The sequence below is a fragment of the Gracilinanus agilis genome, chromosome 1, assembly GCF_016433145.1.
Source record: "Gracilinanus agilis isolate LMUSP501 chromosome 1, AgileGrace, whole genome shotgun sequence".
NCBI classification, from domain to species: domain Eukaryota; kingdom Metazoa; phylum Chordata; class Mammalia; order Didelphimorphia; family Didelphidae; genus Gracilinanus; species Gracilinanus agilis.
The window spans coordinates 483,025,641-483,046,978 of NC_058130.1; the positions used below are offsets into that span (position 1 = coordinate 483,025,641).

Consider the following 21,338-nt stretch of genomic DNA (forward strand, 5'->3'; position numbering starts at 1 on the left):
ATGAAGAATTGGATAAGCCTGAAATAACTGAACAACTCCAATATCTGTATTGTAAGGAGAAATATCAATACTGATGAAATCATAGGTCTTTAAATATGTTCTAGATAGATATCCATTAAATTTTGTGCTAAGATTAAATCATTTCTTATAGACACTGAACTGTTAAAAATATCATCTGATTAATGCCTAGGGGCCCTCTCCCACAGAGGAAGAGACTCTGAACTTTCATAGATAAAAGATTTATCTCAGGTTGGTAAGTAAGATTACAGATTTAGGAGAGGGAATAGGCTCTTTTCACTTTCTGGCTTATTGCTCCTTACCTGGAGGACTCTGGGGAAGTCTTTAAAACAAAGCTTATCAAACAAAGGTAAGATATAAAATCTCCCCATCAATGAGTCAAGGCATAGTGGTATAGTCTAGAGACTACAATGTGTGGATTTAATAGCCATGCCATATATGCCTTTGTCTAAACTGATGCTAAAAATATGCCACCCTAGTCCCCCCTTTTTTTCTAGAAGGATAAAGTATTTCTTCTAGAAAAGATATAGTGCTTACTAGTTTTAGACTCAACAGGTCTGGATTCAAATTCTGCCTTTGCTACTTATACACCTGATCACTTAATCTCTCTGGGCTTTCCTCATTTGAAAAAAAAAATTATGAGGTTGAACTAAATAACCTCTAAGGCATCTTCTCATTCTAAATCTTAAACTTAGGAGCCTTGAAGTTTTTATGTCTTTCATGACAGTTTGGACTGTCTTTCCAGTAGTCTGAGAGATAGCATTGATGAAGGAATGCAGGGAGGAGGGCTGGGGCTAGGGATCCTTTAGTTTTGGAATGGTGAAAGTAGCAGGATGGCAACATTGGGTGAATGATGATAAAGACATCAATAATATGTGCTAGCAGTGCCAGTGAACACAGAAGAAAAATTCAAACTGGCAGGAGTTGTAGGGAGTGAAGAGGACATCCTATGGCCATTTCATGTATAATCTATGAAAATAAATCTTAAGCAGGAGTAGCCATTTATATAACTATGTGGCTAAATTCATAAGAGGCAATCCTAAAGTGGTATGTACCTGGTTAAGACTGCCTGTACTTGAAATGCTTTGTTGCCATAGACCTGTGCAGGATTCTCACCAGAGGTGAGGCATATGTCTTAATGATAAATTGCAGAAAATATTGTTTTTCTGTTTTTTTACTTATATGCCTAATTTTTTTAAAAAAATCTATTCTTTCTTTTGTTGATGAATGTGTTTAGAGGTCTACATTCCTCTAAGGATACTTTGTTAAGTACCTCAAGGGTTTTTGGTGTGTTATTTGTCGTTTTCTTTGATTAAATTTTCTGTTGTTTCTATGGTTTGTTCTTTGAGCCACAAAATCTTTAGGATTAAATTATTTATATTCTAATTAAACTTTAATCCTTTCTTCAAAATTCCTTCATTGAACATAATTTGTATTGTGTTATGGCCAATAAAATATGTTAAATATTTCTGCTTTATAAGGTTTTAAATATATTTTCCAAGATTTCATTACATTGTTAAAAACTAGAATTGCTAAAACACTGCTTCTTTTATTTAACAGATGATTTCAAGTTAAACAGGTTATGTCATTAGATACCTTTATATTTACCTGTTAAGGTTATTCACCTTTCTTCTTCTGAACTTTGATCCAGCAAAAACAAGTCTTCTAACTTAAAGCAACCAGGAACTGGAATACTGGAAGGGATGAAATACTTTCTTAAATCTCAGCCATTTTTCTTGTTCTGATAGCTACAGAGAATATTATGTTTTCCAAAATGATTATAGAACTTGTAATTTTCCAAGTTTTGGGTGTATCCCTGGGTGAAATGTGGAAACCACCTGTCCATTTTCTGAGTCTAGACCAGACGGAAATCCGGCTTTACACAAAGACAGAAGAAGCATTACTTGTACGGTCAAGCTACAAGAGTGATGGGCCAAATAGGAGCTATCTTTCTGTATATTCAAAAGACCTGGAAGTGACAGAAGTGGTAAATGTGACCAGGATGTCTTCGGAAGTTGCAAACTTTAAAATAAACCTACTGCCAAAGAGAGCAGGTGAGACAAGTTTAACTATCCAGCTATGGGATTTTGTAGGTGGACAAGAAAAACTCATCGAAGAGATAAAAGACATCCAAATGAAAGTGATCTTCAAACAGGAAACAGAGACTGTCCTAAAGGCACTGCTGCATTTTGACAGCTATGCCCTAATGCTGATTTTCCCAATGATCTTGCTTAATAAATGTGCATTTGGTTGCAAGATTGAAGTGGAGACACTCCAGATTGCATGGAAGAGACCTTTACCAATAATTCTTGGTGCAGCCATACAGTTTTTTGTTATGCCATTCTGTGGATTTCTTTTTACTAGGGTTTTGGCATTATCCCAAGCTCTCTCTTTTGGATTTGTCATGACTTGTACCTGTCCTGGAGGAGGTGGAGGCTACCTCTTTGCCCTGCTTCTGGAAGGTGATATTACTTTGGCCATTGTGATGACTTGTACTTCAACATTATTAGCACTGATAATGATGCCTCTAAATTCATATATTTATAGTAGAATGTTGGGACTGCATGGTTCACTGCATATACCTGTTTCTAAAATCATGACAACCCTTCTTTTCATAGTTATACCGATATCAGTAGGCATAATCATTAAGCAGAAAGTACCTAAATGGGCAAGCTACCTGGAAAAAATAATTAAACCTTTTAGTTTTGTGTTAATGTCTGTTGGAATATATTTGAGCTTCAGAATGGGATCACTGTTTGCAAAAACAATCAGTTTGGAGATGCTTTTCCTGGGAATATTAGTTCCTGTGTTGGGTTTGTTGTTTGGATATTCATTTTCTAAAATGCTTATGTTGCCTCTTCCAGTTTGCAAAACAGTTGCTATTGAAGGTGGGGCTCTAAATAGTTTCTTAGCATTGGCCATTATTCAGCTCTCTTTTCCACAACCCAAGGCAGATTTGGCATCTGCTGCTCCTTTTACAGTAGCCATGTGTTCTGGCTTTGAAATGTTGCTTATGATTCTGTTATACAATGCTAAGAAAATTACTGTTCTAAATGTAGAAAATGAAAAACTAAAATCTTTTGTCTAATAAATTCTTACAATCAGTTCACAAGTATGTTTTGAGCACCTGTCATGTATCTGGAGGGAATAAAAATTAATATCAGATATAGTATCAGCCTTTAAGAAGCTAGTTAAGAGATAAGAGAAAATGATAAGTAACACTACAATGCCTAAATAATAAATATCAAATACCTAAAACAGTGGTTAAAGGCTTTAAAGGATCAGAGGAGAGATTCTATAGTAATTCAAAGGCACATCAGCTACTTCCAGATAAGTTTCCTAAAATGAAATCAAATAAAAAGAAAAGTACTCTCCCTTCCCCCTCCCCAAGCTAAATGGTGTAGTAAATGATTTAGCAACACACAACCTGAACTTATAATAAAACACATATAATCCAGTCAAATACTAGCCTGTTCAGTAACTTTTCTTCCAGGCATGTGTGTGTGTGTGGATGTCTTGAAAGGAGAGACAGAAAGATGGAGTTTGAGCTGGACACTTAGGATTCTTGTCTCCATCAAAAGAAAGAATATTAAAATTTTTTTTGCATAAATGAAATGTTTATTCTTTGAATGTAGAATCAATTGATTATACAGTATTACCTGCAAAATTCTGAAAACCATTCAAATCAATTTCATATTTAAAGATTTCACTTTAATATATTTTTTTTACTAGGTGTTCAAGGAAGAGTTGGTTATTCATTAGACCAACTACTTGGTTCAAAAATATCAGAATAATTAAAAATGCTTTTATCATTTTTATGTCTGATAAAAGATGTAAGTTCATATGTTGAATCATATTTTTCAGTAATATATTCCTAGGGAGAATATTACATTTGTTATTTTTTATTAAGTGGAATATTCATAAGTATATTTTACTTGAAACTTCAACTTGAGATTCATGGTTTCCAGTACCAATCTTTAAGTTTCCCAAACTTCCATGATATATGTGATTATTTTTAGGCTTTCTGAATATTAGTTTTTAACTGAACTGTTATTAAGAATAATGAAAATTTCTGAAGAAATTTATATATATGTATATGTATATGTAAACTTCGGGAATTTATATATAAAATTTCTCAAGAATTATTATAGCAAAGTCTTGCAAGAAATTAATGTTATTTAATCTTTTTTATCCAACCAGAATTAGAAGAATGATGATGACAAAGTATGATATGATATAGATAGCATATGTATATTATGATATGGTTTAATATATTAAACATTGTATTATATATTATATAATTTATTCTATTATAACATTTTATTACGTCTGAAGGAATTTCGTATTTTCGCTGCCTCATTAGGAGCAGAAATTTTAGGTCGGAGGAAGATTTTAATTTGCACGCTGTCTCCGTAAGAAGCAGCAACAACAGACCCCTCTGAATCTGTCACTTTAAGAAGACGGAACCGACAGATCTTGCTTCCGGCTCTTTAAGAGAAAGCCATAACCCGGGAGAGGGGAGTCAGTCAGGAGCTCTAATTTGCTCTGGTCTCGGTCGGAGACGAGTTGGAAGGTGCTGGTTCAGTTTTCTCTCTCTATCAGGAGAAACTGGCAGTGAAGGTTTGAGAGTTGATTTGAGACTTCCCGAGAGCGCTGTTTCCCAGAACTCCGAGGGAGCTGCCGCGGGACTGTCTGACCATTTTGGAGTGGAGGGAAGAGCGTTCTGAGCTGTTCAGGTTCGCTCTCTGTCCACAGGACCCTCTGACGGTCGGCTTCTGGCAGCTTTTGGTTTTCGGATAAGGAGTTAAGGAAGTTGAAAGAAGAAAGACTTATTAATTTAGTTAATAGAAGTTAAATCTTAGTTTAGTGAGTATAGGTTAGTGAAGGCCTTTTCTGGCAGGCAAGAAGATTCTTAATATAGGAGTAAGATTTTTAGACATAACCAAAATATTTTAAATGATTAACTTGTTTTATTTTATTTTAGATATGGAATTGTCAAAAGGCAATTATGTCCCATGTTTTAAACACCAAATGACGATTTTAGACAAATTTTTAAACAATTTTATAGCTACCTCAGACTTTCTTTCCAGAACTGTATTAAAATCATCAGTATAAAATAAAATTAAGTTCACTTTCAAATATCCATTATTAAAACCACAATAACTTAAAGCAGACAGAATACAAAGAAAGCTTACACTCTAATGGGGGAGCTGCACTTTAGGAAGATTACTTTGAGAGCTGATTAAGAATGAACTGGAGTGGGGGGAGACTTGTGGAAGGTAGATGAGCAGGCTGTTGTAATAGTCTAGTTGTGAGGTGATAAGGACTTGTACCAGGGTGATAGCAGTGCCAAATGAAAGAAAGGGCTGTAGTCTACTGATGTCTAAACGGGGAAAATTAAAAGGCCAGGGCAGGGCAGCTGGGTAGCTCAGTGGATTCAGAGTCAGGCCTAGAGACGGGAGGTCCTAGGTTCAAATCTGGCCTCAGACACGTCCCAGCTGTGTGACCCTGGGCAAGTCACTTGACCCCCATTGCCTACCCTTACTAATCTTCCACCTATGAACCAATACACAGAAGTTAAGGGTTTAAAAATTTAAAAAAAAAAAAAAAAAAAAAAAAAGGCCAGGGCAAATTGTACTTTGGAAGTAGGAGTGAATGAGGTGAGGATGACACCTAGTTTTCCAGCCTGAATGACTGGGAAGATGGTCATACTTTTAACAGTAACAGGGAAGTTAGGAAGACGGAGGGTTTAGTGGGACAACACAATTAGTTTAGCTTTGGGTAATTTAATGTTAAGATGTCTACAAATGTCTAATTCAAGATGTCTAAGATGTGAGATGTGGGATTTGACTGGAGGTCAGGAGAGAGATTAGGGCTGGACAAGTAAACTGAGAATCAGCTGCATAGATGTGATAATTGAATCATTGGGAGCTAGTGAGAGTACCAAGTGAAGTAGAAAAGAAGGAGAGAACATAGAACAGAGATTGGGGCCTCACCCATGTTTAATGTACCTGACTTGGAGGAAAATCTAGGAAAGGAGACTGAGAAAGAGTGGTCAGAGAAGAGAACTAGGAAATAGTAGTGTCATGAAAGCCTATAGAAGATATCAAGAAAACGGTTGATCACCAGTGGTCAAAGGCTGCAGAAGTCAGAGAAGGCAAAAAGGTTGAAGATTGAAAAAGGCCATTAGACTTGGTGTCTAAGATTCTTAGTGACTTCGAAGACAGCAGTTTGGGTTGAATGAATGCACAAAAATCCAGGTTTATTTCAAGATAAATAAATTAGGAGATGATTATTCATCTTGCAAAAAGGATTATTACTTTTACCAGAGCATTCACCATAAGATTTTTTAAAATAGCAATTCTCTTTGTGAATATAATTCAAATTGCATACAACTTTTCAAAAAATTTCTCTTGGACTGGAAGTTGAGAAAATCCAATTACTATTAGGATTAGATAATCTTCAATATTCCTTTCAGCTCTAAATTATTTTTTGTGTAAAGAACCTTTACCCCACACTACATCTCTCAACTTCATATTAACTTTATTGGCTATCCCTCATAGCTGGAATGCTATTCCTCCTCATTTCTCTCTCTTGGCTTCTATCAAGACAGCTTAAATCCTACCTTTTTGCAGGAATCTTTTCCTGTTCACCCTCAAATCTAACCCTCCACTGACTTCCCTCTGAGATTACCTTTGTGTATATTGTGTATATACATAGCTGTTTGCATATTGTCTCCCCTCACTAAAAGATGAGGTCTTTTGACAGCAAGGAATGTTTTTAGTTATCTTTTTGTCCCTAGCCTCTTAACACAGTTCCTGGCACACAGGAAGTGCTTAATAAATGGTTGCTGCCTAATTTACTGCCTATACCTACCTTGACATAGTAGAAAGGTCACTGCTAGATTTGTGGTCTGAAGACCTGGATTCCAAACCAGACCCTACCATAGGCAAAAATTTTGATCTTTCTGATCCTGTTTCCTCACTAATAAAATGCAGATGGATTAAATGATATTGGTTATGATTATACACACTACAGCAATTTTCCTTTTTAAGAAGCAGTTGTGTATCTAAAAATATTTTGAGACTTCAAAATATTTCAAATTATTTTATATTTTCTTATTGATGTGTTATTGCAGGTTATTTATTAACAGAGATATGTGAATTAAATGGGAGTTCACTTGGTGAAGTTGGCATTGATTGTATGCTCACAGATCTACAAAATGTTATTTGAGATATTCTTTGTGATTAATGACAAAATGTGACTTAATGAATCAGTTTTTATGCAGTCTGTTTTACATAGTCAAGATTTATGGTACAAATGAAGGCAGATTTCATAAGGTTCTTTCTAGAATAAGGGCATGATACCATTACACTTACTCTTATGCTGGGGTAAGGAACCATTACAAGTCTTTAACTGATTAGACAGATAAATCACCTAACTCAGTATCTGTAGAACACCCACATAGATACATTAAATTAGAAGTGTCCTTAACCTCCCATCTGTAAAAATAATTAAATCACTTTAGAAATTTCAGGAATAATACCAAGGAAGTACATGCATATTTGGTGTTTAATTTCCTTTTATATGATGCATTATTAAAGACAAAGTGTGGTATAATCGAAATGTGCTCACTTGGGGGTCATAAGGGAGTCATATGATAGAGTTCAAATTCTGCCTGACACTCAATGCCTTTGGGACCATAACCTCTCTAATATAAATTCACTAAAGATAATGAACTATATCCAGAATTGAATAGAAAGGGAAAGGGCTGAAGTGAATTTCAGATAATAGGTAACATTTTCAATAATGCAAAGATCTGCTTCAAAAGCACATTTGTTTAATACTATTACATTCCCAGGAATACTGTATTAATATGAATCATTTAATACTGCAATTCCATAAAAATCAAAATTGTAGTTGACCTTACAGGAAATAAAGGAAAAGACAGAATGAGTTTGGGAGCAGGCTGAAACATCTGACCAGTAATGGTGGGCTTCAAAAGTGGTATGAAATGCATCAAGTATGCATATGAGTTAAAATAGGTAATGGTGTACAGAGGAAAGAATTGATTTAGAATCGGAGGACTTCAATTTGAATTCCTGGCTTTGCCATTTAGTACCTGTGAGACGCTGGACAGGTAAATTAGCTTTCTTGTAGAAAAATAAAAGGTTTGGGTTAGATCACCTTTAACATCTCATCCAGCTACAAATTTATGATCCCATGAGAAAAGGCATACAAATTATGTAACAAATAGGTTAAAAGTCTATTGTTACTCATCTGACTATGAACCCAGAGATCATGGCATTCTTTGGGGTTTTCTTAGCAAAGATACCAGTTTTCCATTTCCTTCTCTACTGGATCCTTCTGTCAGGCAATCAGAAGTTAAGGGATTTGTCCAAGGTCACATAGTGAGGAACTGTTAGAGGCTGGATTTGAACTGATTTTCCTAACTTCAAGCCCAACACTCTACTACTGCCATCTTTCTGCTCTGCAGAAGACATTGACTGCATTAAATAATGGAATCTTAAATTCAAAATAGAATAGGCCTGAATGACTTGGTCCACCTCCTTATCTAAATTTAAGGTTTAATGAGGGTGGGGTGAGGAGGAGAGGGTAATTGAGGAATTGGAAAAGAATGATAATATTTATATCATGCTTATAAGGTTTGTAAGGTGTCTTAAAATACGACCTAATTTTGGCTGCACAACAATCTTAGGAAGTGTTATAATTCTTTCCATTTTGCAGATGAGGTAACGGAAGCTGGCAGCTGTGCAGTGACTTGAGCAGGGTAACACAGCTATTGAGTAAATTTCAGGTGCATTTGAACTTTGGCCTTAAGAGAAGAAAGACTAAGAGGAACATTGGGGTGAAAATGGACGGAAGGGAAAGACTGAGAAGGGACAGCAAGGGAGGAGATGGACGTAGAATAAACATAATGGAAGAGGTGGGGAGAGGACGGGCTGGGTTCCACGCCCCGTCCTGGAAGCACAGCCTCGCTTCCAGCCACCTTTGCCCGCCTCAGGCCCTTCAGAAACAAGCCGGGAGGAAGGCGGGACTTCCTGTTTTGAGGATGAACGGTTTCCGATTAAGAAGAACGGACTCTAACGGCATCAGAGAGAGCCGGCCGGCAGGGAGCTTAAGACTAGAAGGTGAGATTCGCGGCTGCCTCCCTTTTCCCCCCACGTCGCGGGACTTTCCTCTCACTCCCCCCTCCCTAGGTGGCGTCGCGTGGTGTGAGAACGCCCTTGCCTCCTTCTTCCCCTTCTCCACCTTCACCCTCCGGGATGGAATGAGTGGGTGCGTTGGTGGGGGGTGAGGGAGAGAGTGCGCGAGAAGGAGCGCGGAGCCTGATGCTGGCGCTTGCGCTGTGGGGCTGGGCTCTTGGAGGAGGGCGTGACGCCCAGACCCTGCTAGAACTGGGTCTTTGAGGCACTGACTGGGGAGGGGAAAGGAACTCGGGGCGACTAAGCGGGCATTAAATGGGGATCGAGATCGGCCAGGCACCCTTCGGGTTGGGGGTAGGAGTAAGAGGAAGATGGATTTAGACCGCAATAAATTTAGTCATTGCTCCAGCCCCACCCCGGCTTTGCCTTGCCCTGGTGAGAAGGAGTAGGTATGAGGAGTGTAATCTCCACACCCTCCACGTGCTGGAGATACTGTGGAAAGGGCCCCTGATTTGGAGTCAGTCTATACCTTATGTCAACTTCTTGGTCTGCAACATTTTTTTGGAAACCTGTCTGACATTAGATGAATTTCTTAATCTTTCTGGCAGTCTCAGTTTCTTCTGGGCTCTTAAGTTTTTTTTCTTTGCATCACCTGTACCTTGCATGCAAACATGCAAAGCATACAACAAATGCTTGTTGAATTATTGACTAGTCTTACTTGAGAAACAGCTGTTTCATTTAATGATATTTTTTGGGCATCCCAGTTGTGCAAGTTACACAGCTGATGGCAGTGACCTATGGATACAGAGTTAAATGAAAGGCAGATCTGGTGCCAGTAGCAGAATCCTGGTTTGAACTAAGGACTTGTCCTGCTTTAAGGTGTACAAAACAGTCAATTCCTGCCCTCAAAGAGTTTATGTAGTGGTAGGGAAAAGAATACATAATAAAAGAATACACAATGTAGCAACTGGATGTTCTATAGGCATCTAGGAAAAATGTTCAAAACATTCATTCTTTTAACTCTTGCTCTACCCCTTCACCACCATTCTTTATATTAGTAGCCTTTATCTATAGCTCTTCCTCCTTCTCACACTTTATATCCAAACAATTGCCAAGTCTTTTTATTGCTACATCCGTAACATTTCTCATATCTTTCCTTTCATTCGAAAACCTTGTTAAGGTTTTCACCTGGATATAAAAAATTAAAAAAATTTTCATTATAAACTTAATCATAAAAACTGTAAACATTTCAGAATACAGAACAGAGGATTGTATATGAAACTGTGAACCTCTGTTATATTAACTTGGAAAAACACAGAACCACTAAGATAGAAAAACCAAATCTTTATTCAGGTAAGAGACAAGTTGTTAATATTCAGCCCTCACAGAGTCAAGTGCTAAAAACCATACCAAGATAAAGCTCTGGAACTCTGGGAACAGTGTCTCTTGTTAGAATGCACTGCCAGATGATTCTCCAAAGAGTAACAGACCTTGGGAGTCTTATATACCTTTTGGGGGAACAAAAGGCAGGGAAGAATGATTGACTAGCCCTACTTTAGATACAAGAAGAGGAGAAGCCCAAGGCTTGACTGACAGGAAGAGACTGATGCTTTGCACTAGCTTCAAAAAGATGTTTCTAGCCAGGGACTGGATTATGGGGTTAAGGTTGATAAACTTTAAAAACTAAACAAACATTCCTAAGGCTTGATTGACTACTAATTTTATGTAAACTGAAATCATTAAGTACCTCAAAGTCTATTTTTCAGTTCAGAGGTAGGATCTAAAAGTCTAGGGACAAACTTGGGATTTCTAGAAATAGATTTGACAGTTACATAGTTTGGTTTTCAAAGTTTATTAGATTTAACATGATAGGAACAAAGTAGTTCTGTCCTCTTCTGAACTAATTGGTGCTCTCTTTGTATTAAGCATTAAGTATGTCAATGGCACTTTTTTCTTTTCTTTCCTTTGTTTTTTGCTTCACTCTTACTAGTCCCCAAATATTACCCCATACCTCCAACTTCCTATATCACCTGAACTATTCAAACAGCTATCAGATTGGACTCCTGACTTCTATTTGCCCCTATTTTCAATTCATCTATCCTCACATAGCTGCCAAATTGACATTTCTAAAGCACAATCTTTTGATTATGCTACTTCCTCAATGACACCCTTTCCCCTTTAATATAAATGATAGTTTTTTTCAAATTAGCACTTAAAACCCTTCACAGTCTTTCCAGCCTACATTTCCAGACTTAATGAACATTATTTCCCTTTAATGCACTGTACATTATAGCCAAACTGCTCTATTTGCCATTCCCTGAACTTGGCATTCCATCTCCTGCCTCTGTTTGTGTACAGCCGGTTCCTCTGCCTGGAATATATTTTTTCCTTACTGCTGCCTCTTCCTGTGAAGAAAATGGTCATGTGCTGACTTCTGAAGGATGCCTTACCCAAATCTGTTGGTTGTTAATGTTTTGTCCATCCTCAAATTTTCATCTATATACTTATTTTCTTGCTATATTATTCCACTAGCTCCCTATGATCAGGGAACTAACTATTCATTTTTTTCTTTGCATCTCTAGCACTAAATTTCTTCCACATAATTGATACTTAAACACTTTATGGATTATTATTGGAAGTGTCATAGTAAAGGTATAATAAAGTGCTACATAGAAGTTCAGAGGAAAAAAAGGTAATTTCTGATAATGGGGGATCAGAGAAGGCATCGGGAAGAAGTTGTCATTTGAGCTAAGGTTAAGAGAGGAGAAAATAAATTATAATTTTTTTACCCTCAGTACAAATATAGCTTCAGATTTTGTCTGTTACCTGCCATTTTAAAGGGTAAATATTAAAAAATAAAACAAACAAACATTTGCTCTTTTAATTCACTTAAAATGTAACTACTAGTGATTCCTGTTGTATTTTGATTGTGAAATATACTTCCTCAGTGTCTAGCAATAGTAAGTCATTATATTTAGGCTTCATTTTTTACTGGTAATGCCAGGTTTTTTTTGTTATGGAGAAATCTTAATGGAAGTATTTACATTATTCATCACAATAGCATCTATGTTTTCTGTGAAAATATATATTTCCGAATATAAAACCAAGAAATGGATCTTGAGTCGTGTTACTTAACAATAGTTAATTGACAGTTTCTTGGTAATTTTCTGCCTTATATTTTTGGTCATTTAAAAAAAGTTTTCTTTGGTTGAATTCAGTTGCTCCTAAAAATATTTGTCTTTGCTCTCTTTCCTTATTTGAGGACCTACAGATATTCCATCTTAAATTTTTTTTCATATAAAGGAAACCTTCATTATTTTGATCTTTCACCTTGACAAAGCCTACATCATTTTTGTTCAGTCTTGATAAATTAAACCAAATATAGTATTCAACAATAGGAAAAGAATTTTTGTGGCTGATGTCACATTTTTCTTTACCTGTAATAAATTGTTTCCTTTGAGGCCAATGCAATAGATAATTACCCTTAAATGTGGTAAGGTTTTTCCCCCTTTCTCTACTGTCATATTCACAAATAAAGACCCAATATTTGACATGCTCAAGGTGGAATCATAGTACAAGTAGTCTTTTACAGATCTCCATTAATAGTACCAAAAATAGTTTTATACTTAATGCTCAGGAAAATTCCATCTTTTAGACATTTTGGAATCCTCTAATGGAAGATTTCATCCATGAAATCTAGGAGCTAAAAGTCGATCATGATTTTTGGATGACTTAAGGTCATGAAGAAGGCCATTTAGATCAGCTTTGAGTTATTAAATTTTTATCTGAGGATCAAAAAATTACTTCAAATGGGGAAGTCACTTTACTGATTTCTAATATCATTGTTACAATCTGAATCATAAGGTTACTCAAAATTTTGAATTTCTTGTAGTTAAATTATCTCATAGGTGATGGTAGATTTTGATATTGAACAATGTTTAGATTTGTAGGTAATCCCTAATATACTTGTTAAGCAAAAATAGCAATATATTGATTTTTTTGTTCTCTCTAAATTATAAGAACTACAGAGAACATTTGAGGAGATCCAGGTATCCAGCCAGTTAGTAGTTTGATGTGAAGTGCCTAAGGCTTATACTGATTATTTTTAAACCAAAATAGAGTTCATATAGTTTCTTAAATAGATGAGTAAAAATTTGTCTCTGATACTTATAAGTTGGTTTGTAACAAAAACCAATTAAAAGGTTCACATATTGAGAACTTAAGTAATTCTATATCAACCAAGTATAAAACACTTGAGAAAACAGTAAAAATAAAAATGTATCAATAATGACACCTGGTATGCAACTAATAGAAATCTGCTAAATATTGAGATTCACTACGTTAACTCACATCTGAACATCTTAACCTTTTTGCCAACTAGCATATAATAATAATGTCAACTAGTTAGTGATTTTTCATTACTTGCTCCAACCACGCCATATTTTATTCACTTTATTACAACCTCATATTGCATAATTTAGGTAAATATTTACCTGTCATTTCAGGAACTGTGATGGATAGAAAAATTCCATTTCTATTTTGGATTCAGCACAAAGAAATTACATATAAAATGCCAAGAAATTTCCATGTGACAAAATATTTGTCTAGCAGTTAAGTGTTCTTCTAGGCTGTACTTGAAGCCCTCAGGTGACAGAGTATCTACTATTGTGAGGCAGGCTATTTCATTTTGGGATAATTCTAATTGTTAGAACATTTTTCCTTATGTTGACTTTAAATTGGCCTTTTGCAACTTTTCCCCATTGTTCCTGGTTCTGTACTTTAGATCCAAGAAAAAGTTAATTTTTCTGTTTGACAGACCTACAAATACAGGAAGGCATCTAATATATTTCCCATAAGTCTTACAACCAAATTAAATATTTCAGCATCCTTCTGGTCATCTTCACATTTGACAATTTGCTGAAGACCTTTCTAAAATAAAGGAGGTAGAACAGAAAAGTAGACCTACTTATTTTGTGCCTGTTTTTTTCTGCCAACTATAATGAACTTTGGTTTGGAGAGGACAACAAAAATGGCTAATGGGGAATTGATGTCCAAGATAAGTATGTAGGTTTTAGAGAGCCCTGAAATACCCAGATGTAAGCTAATCAGAGCAGATTATAGGGGTATATTAAATTCATTATGCACACTGTATCTCTGTTAATTTAGCCTGTGATAACATTAGGTTTTTGGCAGCTGAGTCACATTATTGACTCATTTTGAACTTGTAGTCTACAAAATCCTCAGATAATCTTTTTCCATGCATACTATTATCCAATCATACCACCCTAGTCTTACATTTGTGCAGATGATTTTTTTAAAATCAAGTATTTGATTTTATGTACATCTATATTAAATTTCATTTTGCTGGCCTTATTCTAGTAAACATACTTTTTTCCTGTCCTGGCTTAGGATCTCAAGTTATCCTTCCCAGTTTTGTGTCATTTGCCAGTTTTTAAGCATGCCATCTTTGCCTTCATAACTGTTACTGATAAAAATGTTGAACATCACAGGACTTAAGAAAGATCCCTGGGAGCACCCAGTGTTATAAGCTTTTACCTATTAATAGTTATTCTTTGGGCCAGATCATATAAGACCATTTCTGAATTTATCTAACATACTATATAGTCCAACCTGTATTTCCTCTTGTCCACAAGATAGTATGATAGACTTTATGTACAAAATTTTAGCAAGACATTGATCAATGTCTTATGTCATGCCCCTGAACTAAAAGTCTAATAATCCTATTCGAAAAGGAATTGGGGTTAGTTTGGCAGAAGTTGTTTTTAATGAACCCATGCTACTTCTACAGGAAAAGTCAGTCCAGAAGGGATGTGAATCTCCCAAGAGTGAAATTCTGAAGACACAAATGCAAACAATTCTTATGAGAAAGAAAAAACAGGAATTATCTGGAGAGACTGATGTGGATGCACAGGGAACTCAACCAACCAACTTATATTTTAAAAAAATTTGTACAGAAGATGGAAGCAAGGGCAGGTAATAGAGGATTGTTACAAAATAATGGAATATTACTGTAAGAATTGTGTCAGAAATGCTAGGGCTCAGAATGAGCTGAGGCTACTGGGAAAAAAAGTTCTTAAAATATTCAAATTTTTAGCTAATTTGGTGAAAAGTAGATCAAGAAATGAAGTAGATTGCTTTTAGGTGTAGATGGTTTTCTTCTGTTTTCTCTGCCAAGAACTTTGGATTGAAGAGAACAGAACAGAAAAGGCTAATGGGGAATTGATGTCCAAGATAAGTAAGTGGATGTTAGAGTGCCTAGATACTGTAGGAGTAAAAATGAATAAATATTCCTGATATTTTAAATTAAAGAATTTAATTATAACAAAAATGAGAGGGAAAGGGATTCCTTCAGCCAAGTGAGCAGAGCACAGAGCCAGAGACCCACACCTGCCACACTTTAACCAAATTAAAGTCCAAAAAGAGCCCCAAAAAAGTCTCTAAGTGTGGGTCTCAGCAAAATTTATCTCCCAAGCCTCTACATCAAATGAGGATGGACTTAAAAGGATGCTGGGAATGTAGCCCAGGTGTGGCAAATTTTCCACCTGCACAATATCTTTGCTGAATTTAGATCACCATGTCCAAATAAACTGTGTCCTTTGGTACAGAAAGAAATGATTGTTGAACTGATCAATGATATTTGAAAGATGGAGAATAGAGATACCAAAGGATTGGAAAAAGACAAATGACATGATTTCCAAAAAAGGAAAGATAATATAATTTGTAAACTATAGGGAAGTGAGCTTGACTTACCCCCACCCTCACCCCAATTCTCACCTTTTGCTTAGGAATAATAATTGCATCTTCTCTGAATTGAGGCCTGGAGCACAACTACCATTATTCATGTGAAGAACAAAGTTATCTTTCCCTTCAGAATTCCCGTGATTTAAAATCTAGACTGCCTAGATGAAAACTTCCCCTGGTACCACTCCCCAAACCCTCTTACCCATCTTTGTCTGTCCCATTTCTCCAAATTCCTTTTTAATTCTTGTACCCTATTGGAAACCTTAGTGTATTGCTAACCATCTACTTTTTATGTTAAACATTTTCCTGAATTCTATCTTCCTAGAATCACCATTCAGAAGACAGTCTTTTAACAAATCTCTGCAGTTTCTGGATATACTTTCTCTTGTGCCACTTGGTGTATTGGACCAGGAGAAGGCATAGACATGCTTCTTGCTCCTTATTGCCTATTCTAGTTTTCCTTAACTACTACCAACTCTTAACTTGTCCTTCATATAGTTCATTATCCAGAGCCTGATTGCTTTTCTCTGTCAACCACAGACCATCTCATTTCTCAAGGAGTTTGATAACTAGTTCACAGTCTTCCTCTGCTCTTATCCTTGGAATCAACTTATCCTTACCCATACATATTGATATCTCTTCAGAAACACCCTTGCTTCCTAGTTCATCAACATCTTCAACTCTCTTGATTTATCTGCACATTCCCTCCACTTTAGATACCTGTTGAGAGCCGTTGGATGTAAAAAGCCAATTGGAGAAATAGGGTCAAATTTAGGGCCTGTTATCTGGATTCCCTACGTGACCAATCCAGGCTGAGGCAGTCTTTGTGTTTGGTCCTGGTCACCTGAGCCCTAAAAACTCTGGTACCAGCAGGTAGATTAATCCAAAAACAACTTGACCCCTCCAAGAGGCTCTTAGGAGTCATTTAGAGAAACAGAGTCTGTAATAGATGTTTTATCTGGATCCCATTACAAAATCATCGGCAAGTAAAACTGTGTGTATGATTTTTCTGCACTGCATGTCAGATGCAGATAGAATGGACCATCTAAGGTAAAAATCTGAGGCTCCTCTTTTGACTCATTTTTAGATCCCCACATTTTCTCAATATTCTTATTGGAAAGCTTTGAGTCCTTATCCAGACCAGCAGCTACTGAGTTAACAATTCCTCTCCTTGACAATTTCTCTTCTTGATAATTAAGAAGCCTGAAACCTAAAAAATATATTACTTAGATAAGGACTGGAGCCAGACGATTTAGTCCAGACTATCTGACCAGGTGCAGATCTGTAAATCAAGGCAGAACGCAATTAGTAAACATCTCCATGAAATTTATTTCTGCTTCCGGAATTATCCCCTACTAATTGGTGGTTGGAATTTGGCCCCTGTCCTTGCACCCATATCTCTATTTTTTAGACTTTAATGAATTGTGTATGATTTGTAACCCCTTCACAGCTGTGATTCTTTCTTTGTGTTCTTTGTTTGAAACCAGTATAAAATAAAGTCCCAAATCCCCTAGTGTTGGATCAGCATGGGCTAACTGCTAGTTCAGCTGTTCTCAGTTTCTTTTTCCTGTCTTAGCAATCCGACACTGTAAAACGCCGCTCAGGACCCCTACTATATAGAGCTGGTCCTCTATAGATACCCACACCAGTATCCTACATACCCTTGATTTAATCATCGGTGTACCACTTCTATAATCCATAACTTTGAAATCCTTTCATCTTAAACCGTCCTGCCATTTCTCTCTGCTTACCAAACCCATATGTCATGATAACTTCTAGTCATTTCACATTCCCCTGATTTCCAAGGCCATCACTCATTTTCTTCCCCTCTTTGAAATCTTGATTCTACAGTTCAACTTTATGCCATTTTATACTGTCTAATTCCTTGCCATTTGCTCTTATCATCATTTGGCCTTTTTCAAACCCCAACCTTGCATTACTTCTGCCATTACTTTTTTTGCTTCTACTTGGGTACTGCTATTTGTAGCTGGAAGAAGATGTATCAACCATCCTGAGCAGGTTTTCTACAAATTTATTTTGCTTCAGACATTTAACACTTGTAGTTGTATGACCCTAGGCTTAATCTCTCTTGGTTTTTATTTCATTATCTGTAAAATGGGGATAATAATAGCGGTTACCTCACAGAGTTGTTCTAAGGATTAAGTGAAATTATATATATATATCTATATATATCTATATCTATATCTATATATATATATACACACACACACACACACATATACACATACATATACACATATATATACTTAATGAATATTAAAGAGCTCTGTTAGGTTGTGATGTTGTTAACAGAGAGGAATCAGATTTGAGAGATGTGGGAGTTGAAAGAAGATTTGGCAACTCATTGGATATATAAGGTGAATTAGAATGAGTAATCAAGGATAATATACCCAGGTTATAAATCTAGGAAACTAGAAAAATGGTAATGCATTTTTTAGAAAGAAAGAAAGAAATTTAGAGGAAGGAGTGAGTTTTGAAAGAATGATAATATTTTTCTGTTTTGAACACATCAATTCTTTTGGACATCCATTTTGAAGTGTCTAATAAATATTTTTGTTGCAGGAATGAAGCTCAGGAGAGTTGTATATGGTACTGGATATATAGATGTGTGAGATATCTCCATAGAGTTCCTCCACTTCCTCCCTCTTGAAGTAGAAGCTTGATATGGATAGAGGATATTTCTGTATCCTATACCTATCCTCTATACCTGACCATCTGTTGAATATATTATAATAAGGATTTCTTTATGGTTTGGGTTAGTCAAAATGACTGCTGAAATTCCATCTTTAAAGTTCTGTGATATTCTGGTCACTATTTCCTCTTCCTAAATACTTAAAAACTATCCCATTAATAACATACTAAGTTTTTGTTTTTGTTTTTTCTTTTTTTTTTTTTAAACCCTTAATCTCAGTGTATTGTCTCATAGGTGGAAGAGTGGTAAGGGTGGGCAGTGGGGGTCAAGTGACTTGCCCAGGGTCACACAGCTGGGAAGTGTCTGAGGCCGGATTTGAACCTAGGACCTCCTGTCTCTAGGCCTGACTCTCACTCCACTGAGCTACCCAGCTGCCCCTTAACATACTAAGTTTTGATAAGAATCAAAGCCAAGCTCACTGACTAATAGATTGAAGACTCATCCCAATTTCCCCAAGGTTCTAGGTAGAAGAAAAGACTTCGGCAAAGGAGCAGAGACAAAGCAATATAAGTTTCTTCAGCTAGTAAAACATCCAGTTTGGTTAAAATACAGACTAGAGGGTGTAGTAGGAAGCAAGGAAGGCCTAAAAGGTAGTTTAGGGCTAAAACAGATTATGAAGTGCTATGGGATGTTAATGTTACAATTTGTAGAAAACACTCTTGTTATTCTTTCTATTTTAACTTGTTTTTAACTCTTCTTCCCTTTCTTTATGCCACTGTAACAGGTTTTAGGCATACATTATTTATAATATATTCTTTAGGCAGAAGTACCATGCTTGTTATCTTTTCAAAGAAAAGTATAAGAAGGAAAAATTTCCTCATCTTATTAAACAGCTGACAGTTCCACCATGCATCAGACGTTATAAAGATTCACTGTAAGCCGGCCTCAGACACTTCCCAGCTGTGTGACCCTGGGCAAGTCATTTGACCCCCATTGCCCACCCTTACCACTCTTCCACCTATGAACCAATACACAGAAGTTAAGGGTTTAAACAAAAAAAAGATTCAATGTATGAGGTATTTTAATTTTTGTTTTGTTTTGTTTTTTGGTATTTTAATTTTTAGTGAAGTGTTTGGTTAGTTATTTTTAGTTCTCCTCAGGATTTCAGTAGAAAATCAGTAGAAAGTTAGATTGAATAGAGCAAGTATCATAAATGCTTTTTCTCTCTAAAACACAGATGCTATTTTTTGTAAACTTTTTTTTATACTCTATTTAATACTATTCCCTTTGTACTTACAAGCGATTTCCTTTATTTTCTAATATTCTCATCTTGTTCCTCTTCTATTTTTTCCCCCTTCTCTCCTTAAACCATATATCAGAGTTGTCAAACTTGAGGTCCCACAAAATTCTCAAGTGAGGCTGATATGTAATCAAAAAATAGATTATATCTGCACTAGTATAATTTCTTTAATAAGTCGGAAGAATTACTAAAGTCTCTAAGGGTACCTGATTTAAATTTCAACAAGGGGTCTGAAGTATGGAGCTGAGATAGTAGAGTAGAGGTAGCAACCTGGACAACTGGGAATTCTCCCAATATTCCCCTCCAAAAAATTTTAATATAATGCATCAAATCAAACTCTGGAGTGGCATAGCCAACAAAAGATAAGAGTGAGACATTTTCCCAGTCCAAAACAACTTAGGAGGTCAGCAGGAGAGATCTGTGAGAGTGGAGTGGGAAGAGGAGGGAGGTTAACTGCAGCACTAGCAATGAGCCTTGGAATCTGCAACAGCTTTCCAGAGCTCTCAGCCTAGAGATGGTAAGGTGGTTGGATAATTGGCCAGAAAAATATTACAGTAACCTCTTACTTCACTAGACACAAGATCTGGCACAAGAATTCATTTTCCATAGGCAATTCTGGGTCACAATTCCAGGGTGGAGAGGAGTACTAGTGCTTATGACAGGAGGGTATCAGGAACCCTGATCCCAGTTCCAGGATCTGAGGTGTGCTAATGCTTATGGCTGTAGGAGAGTAGGTGCATTTCCTGGATAAAGACCAGAATGCAGAAGAAGAGAGCAGTGATAACATTTCTTTGGATCATAACAACTTGGAAGCACTGAAAACTTGCAGATCTCTGAGAACTAGCTCTGAAAACAGCAGCATGAAAAAGCCTGAAGTTTGGAACAATGTCTCCCTACCCCTAAGTGAGCAAAGCCCAACTTTAACAAAGTTCAAAGTTCAAAAATAAGTTGGAGATATGAGCAACAACAGCAACAAAAATAAACTTATTAGAATTTTATTTTTATTTTTTTCCATTGTTACGTGATTCTTGTTGTCTCCCCTCTTCCCTCCCCTCTCTCAGAGTTGACAGACAATTTCACTGTGTTATACATATGTTATCATTCAAGTCCTATTTCCATATTATTCATGTTTGTAATAGAGTAATCTTTTAAAACCAAACCCCCAAATCATATACCCATACATACAAGTGTTAAATCTTATGTTTAAAGAAACTTATAAAAAGCTACTATTGTATGGGGAAGGTAACACCCAAACTCAGAAGAAAACAAGGTGAAAATAGCTATAAGCAAAGCCATTGGTACAAGAAAAGTATGGAAAGAGAAAACCATTTTAAAAAACAGAATTGATCAAATATTGGTAAAAGAGATTTAAAAATTCACTGAAGAAAATAACTTCTTAAAAAAGCAATACTACTCCATGATGTCTTAAGTTCAAGAG

The 21,338-nt window shown here is 36.2% G+C and overlaps 2 protein-coding genes across 3 annotated transcripts in view; both read left to right on the top strand.

Annotated features, from left to right (window-relative positions):
* The first annotated feature begins 1,780 nt into the window (after positions 1–1,780).
* Positions 1,781–3,106, top strand: SLC10A5 (solute carrier family 10 member 5). The gene has a single exon (XM_044657928.1). The coding sequence runs from the start codon at positions 1,781–1,783 to the stop codon at positions 3,104–3,106; it is 1,326 nt and encodes a 441-aa protein (XP_044513863.1).
* Positions 3,107–9,132: 6,026 nt separating this feature from the next.
* IMPA1 (inositol monophosphatase 1) overlaps positions 9,133–21,338 on the top strand; it is a 31,185-nt gene continuing 18,979 nt past the window's right edge. The window contains exon 1 of one of the 2 annotated variants that reach the window (XM_044657930.1): positions 9,133–9,170. The gene's annotated coding sequence lies outside the window, so the exon portion shown is untranslated. Of the gene's footprint in view, positions 9,171–15,100; positions 15,180–21,338 lie in introns of those variants that run through there. The other variant, XM_044657931.1, reaches the window with a different exon arrangement.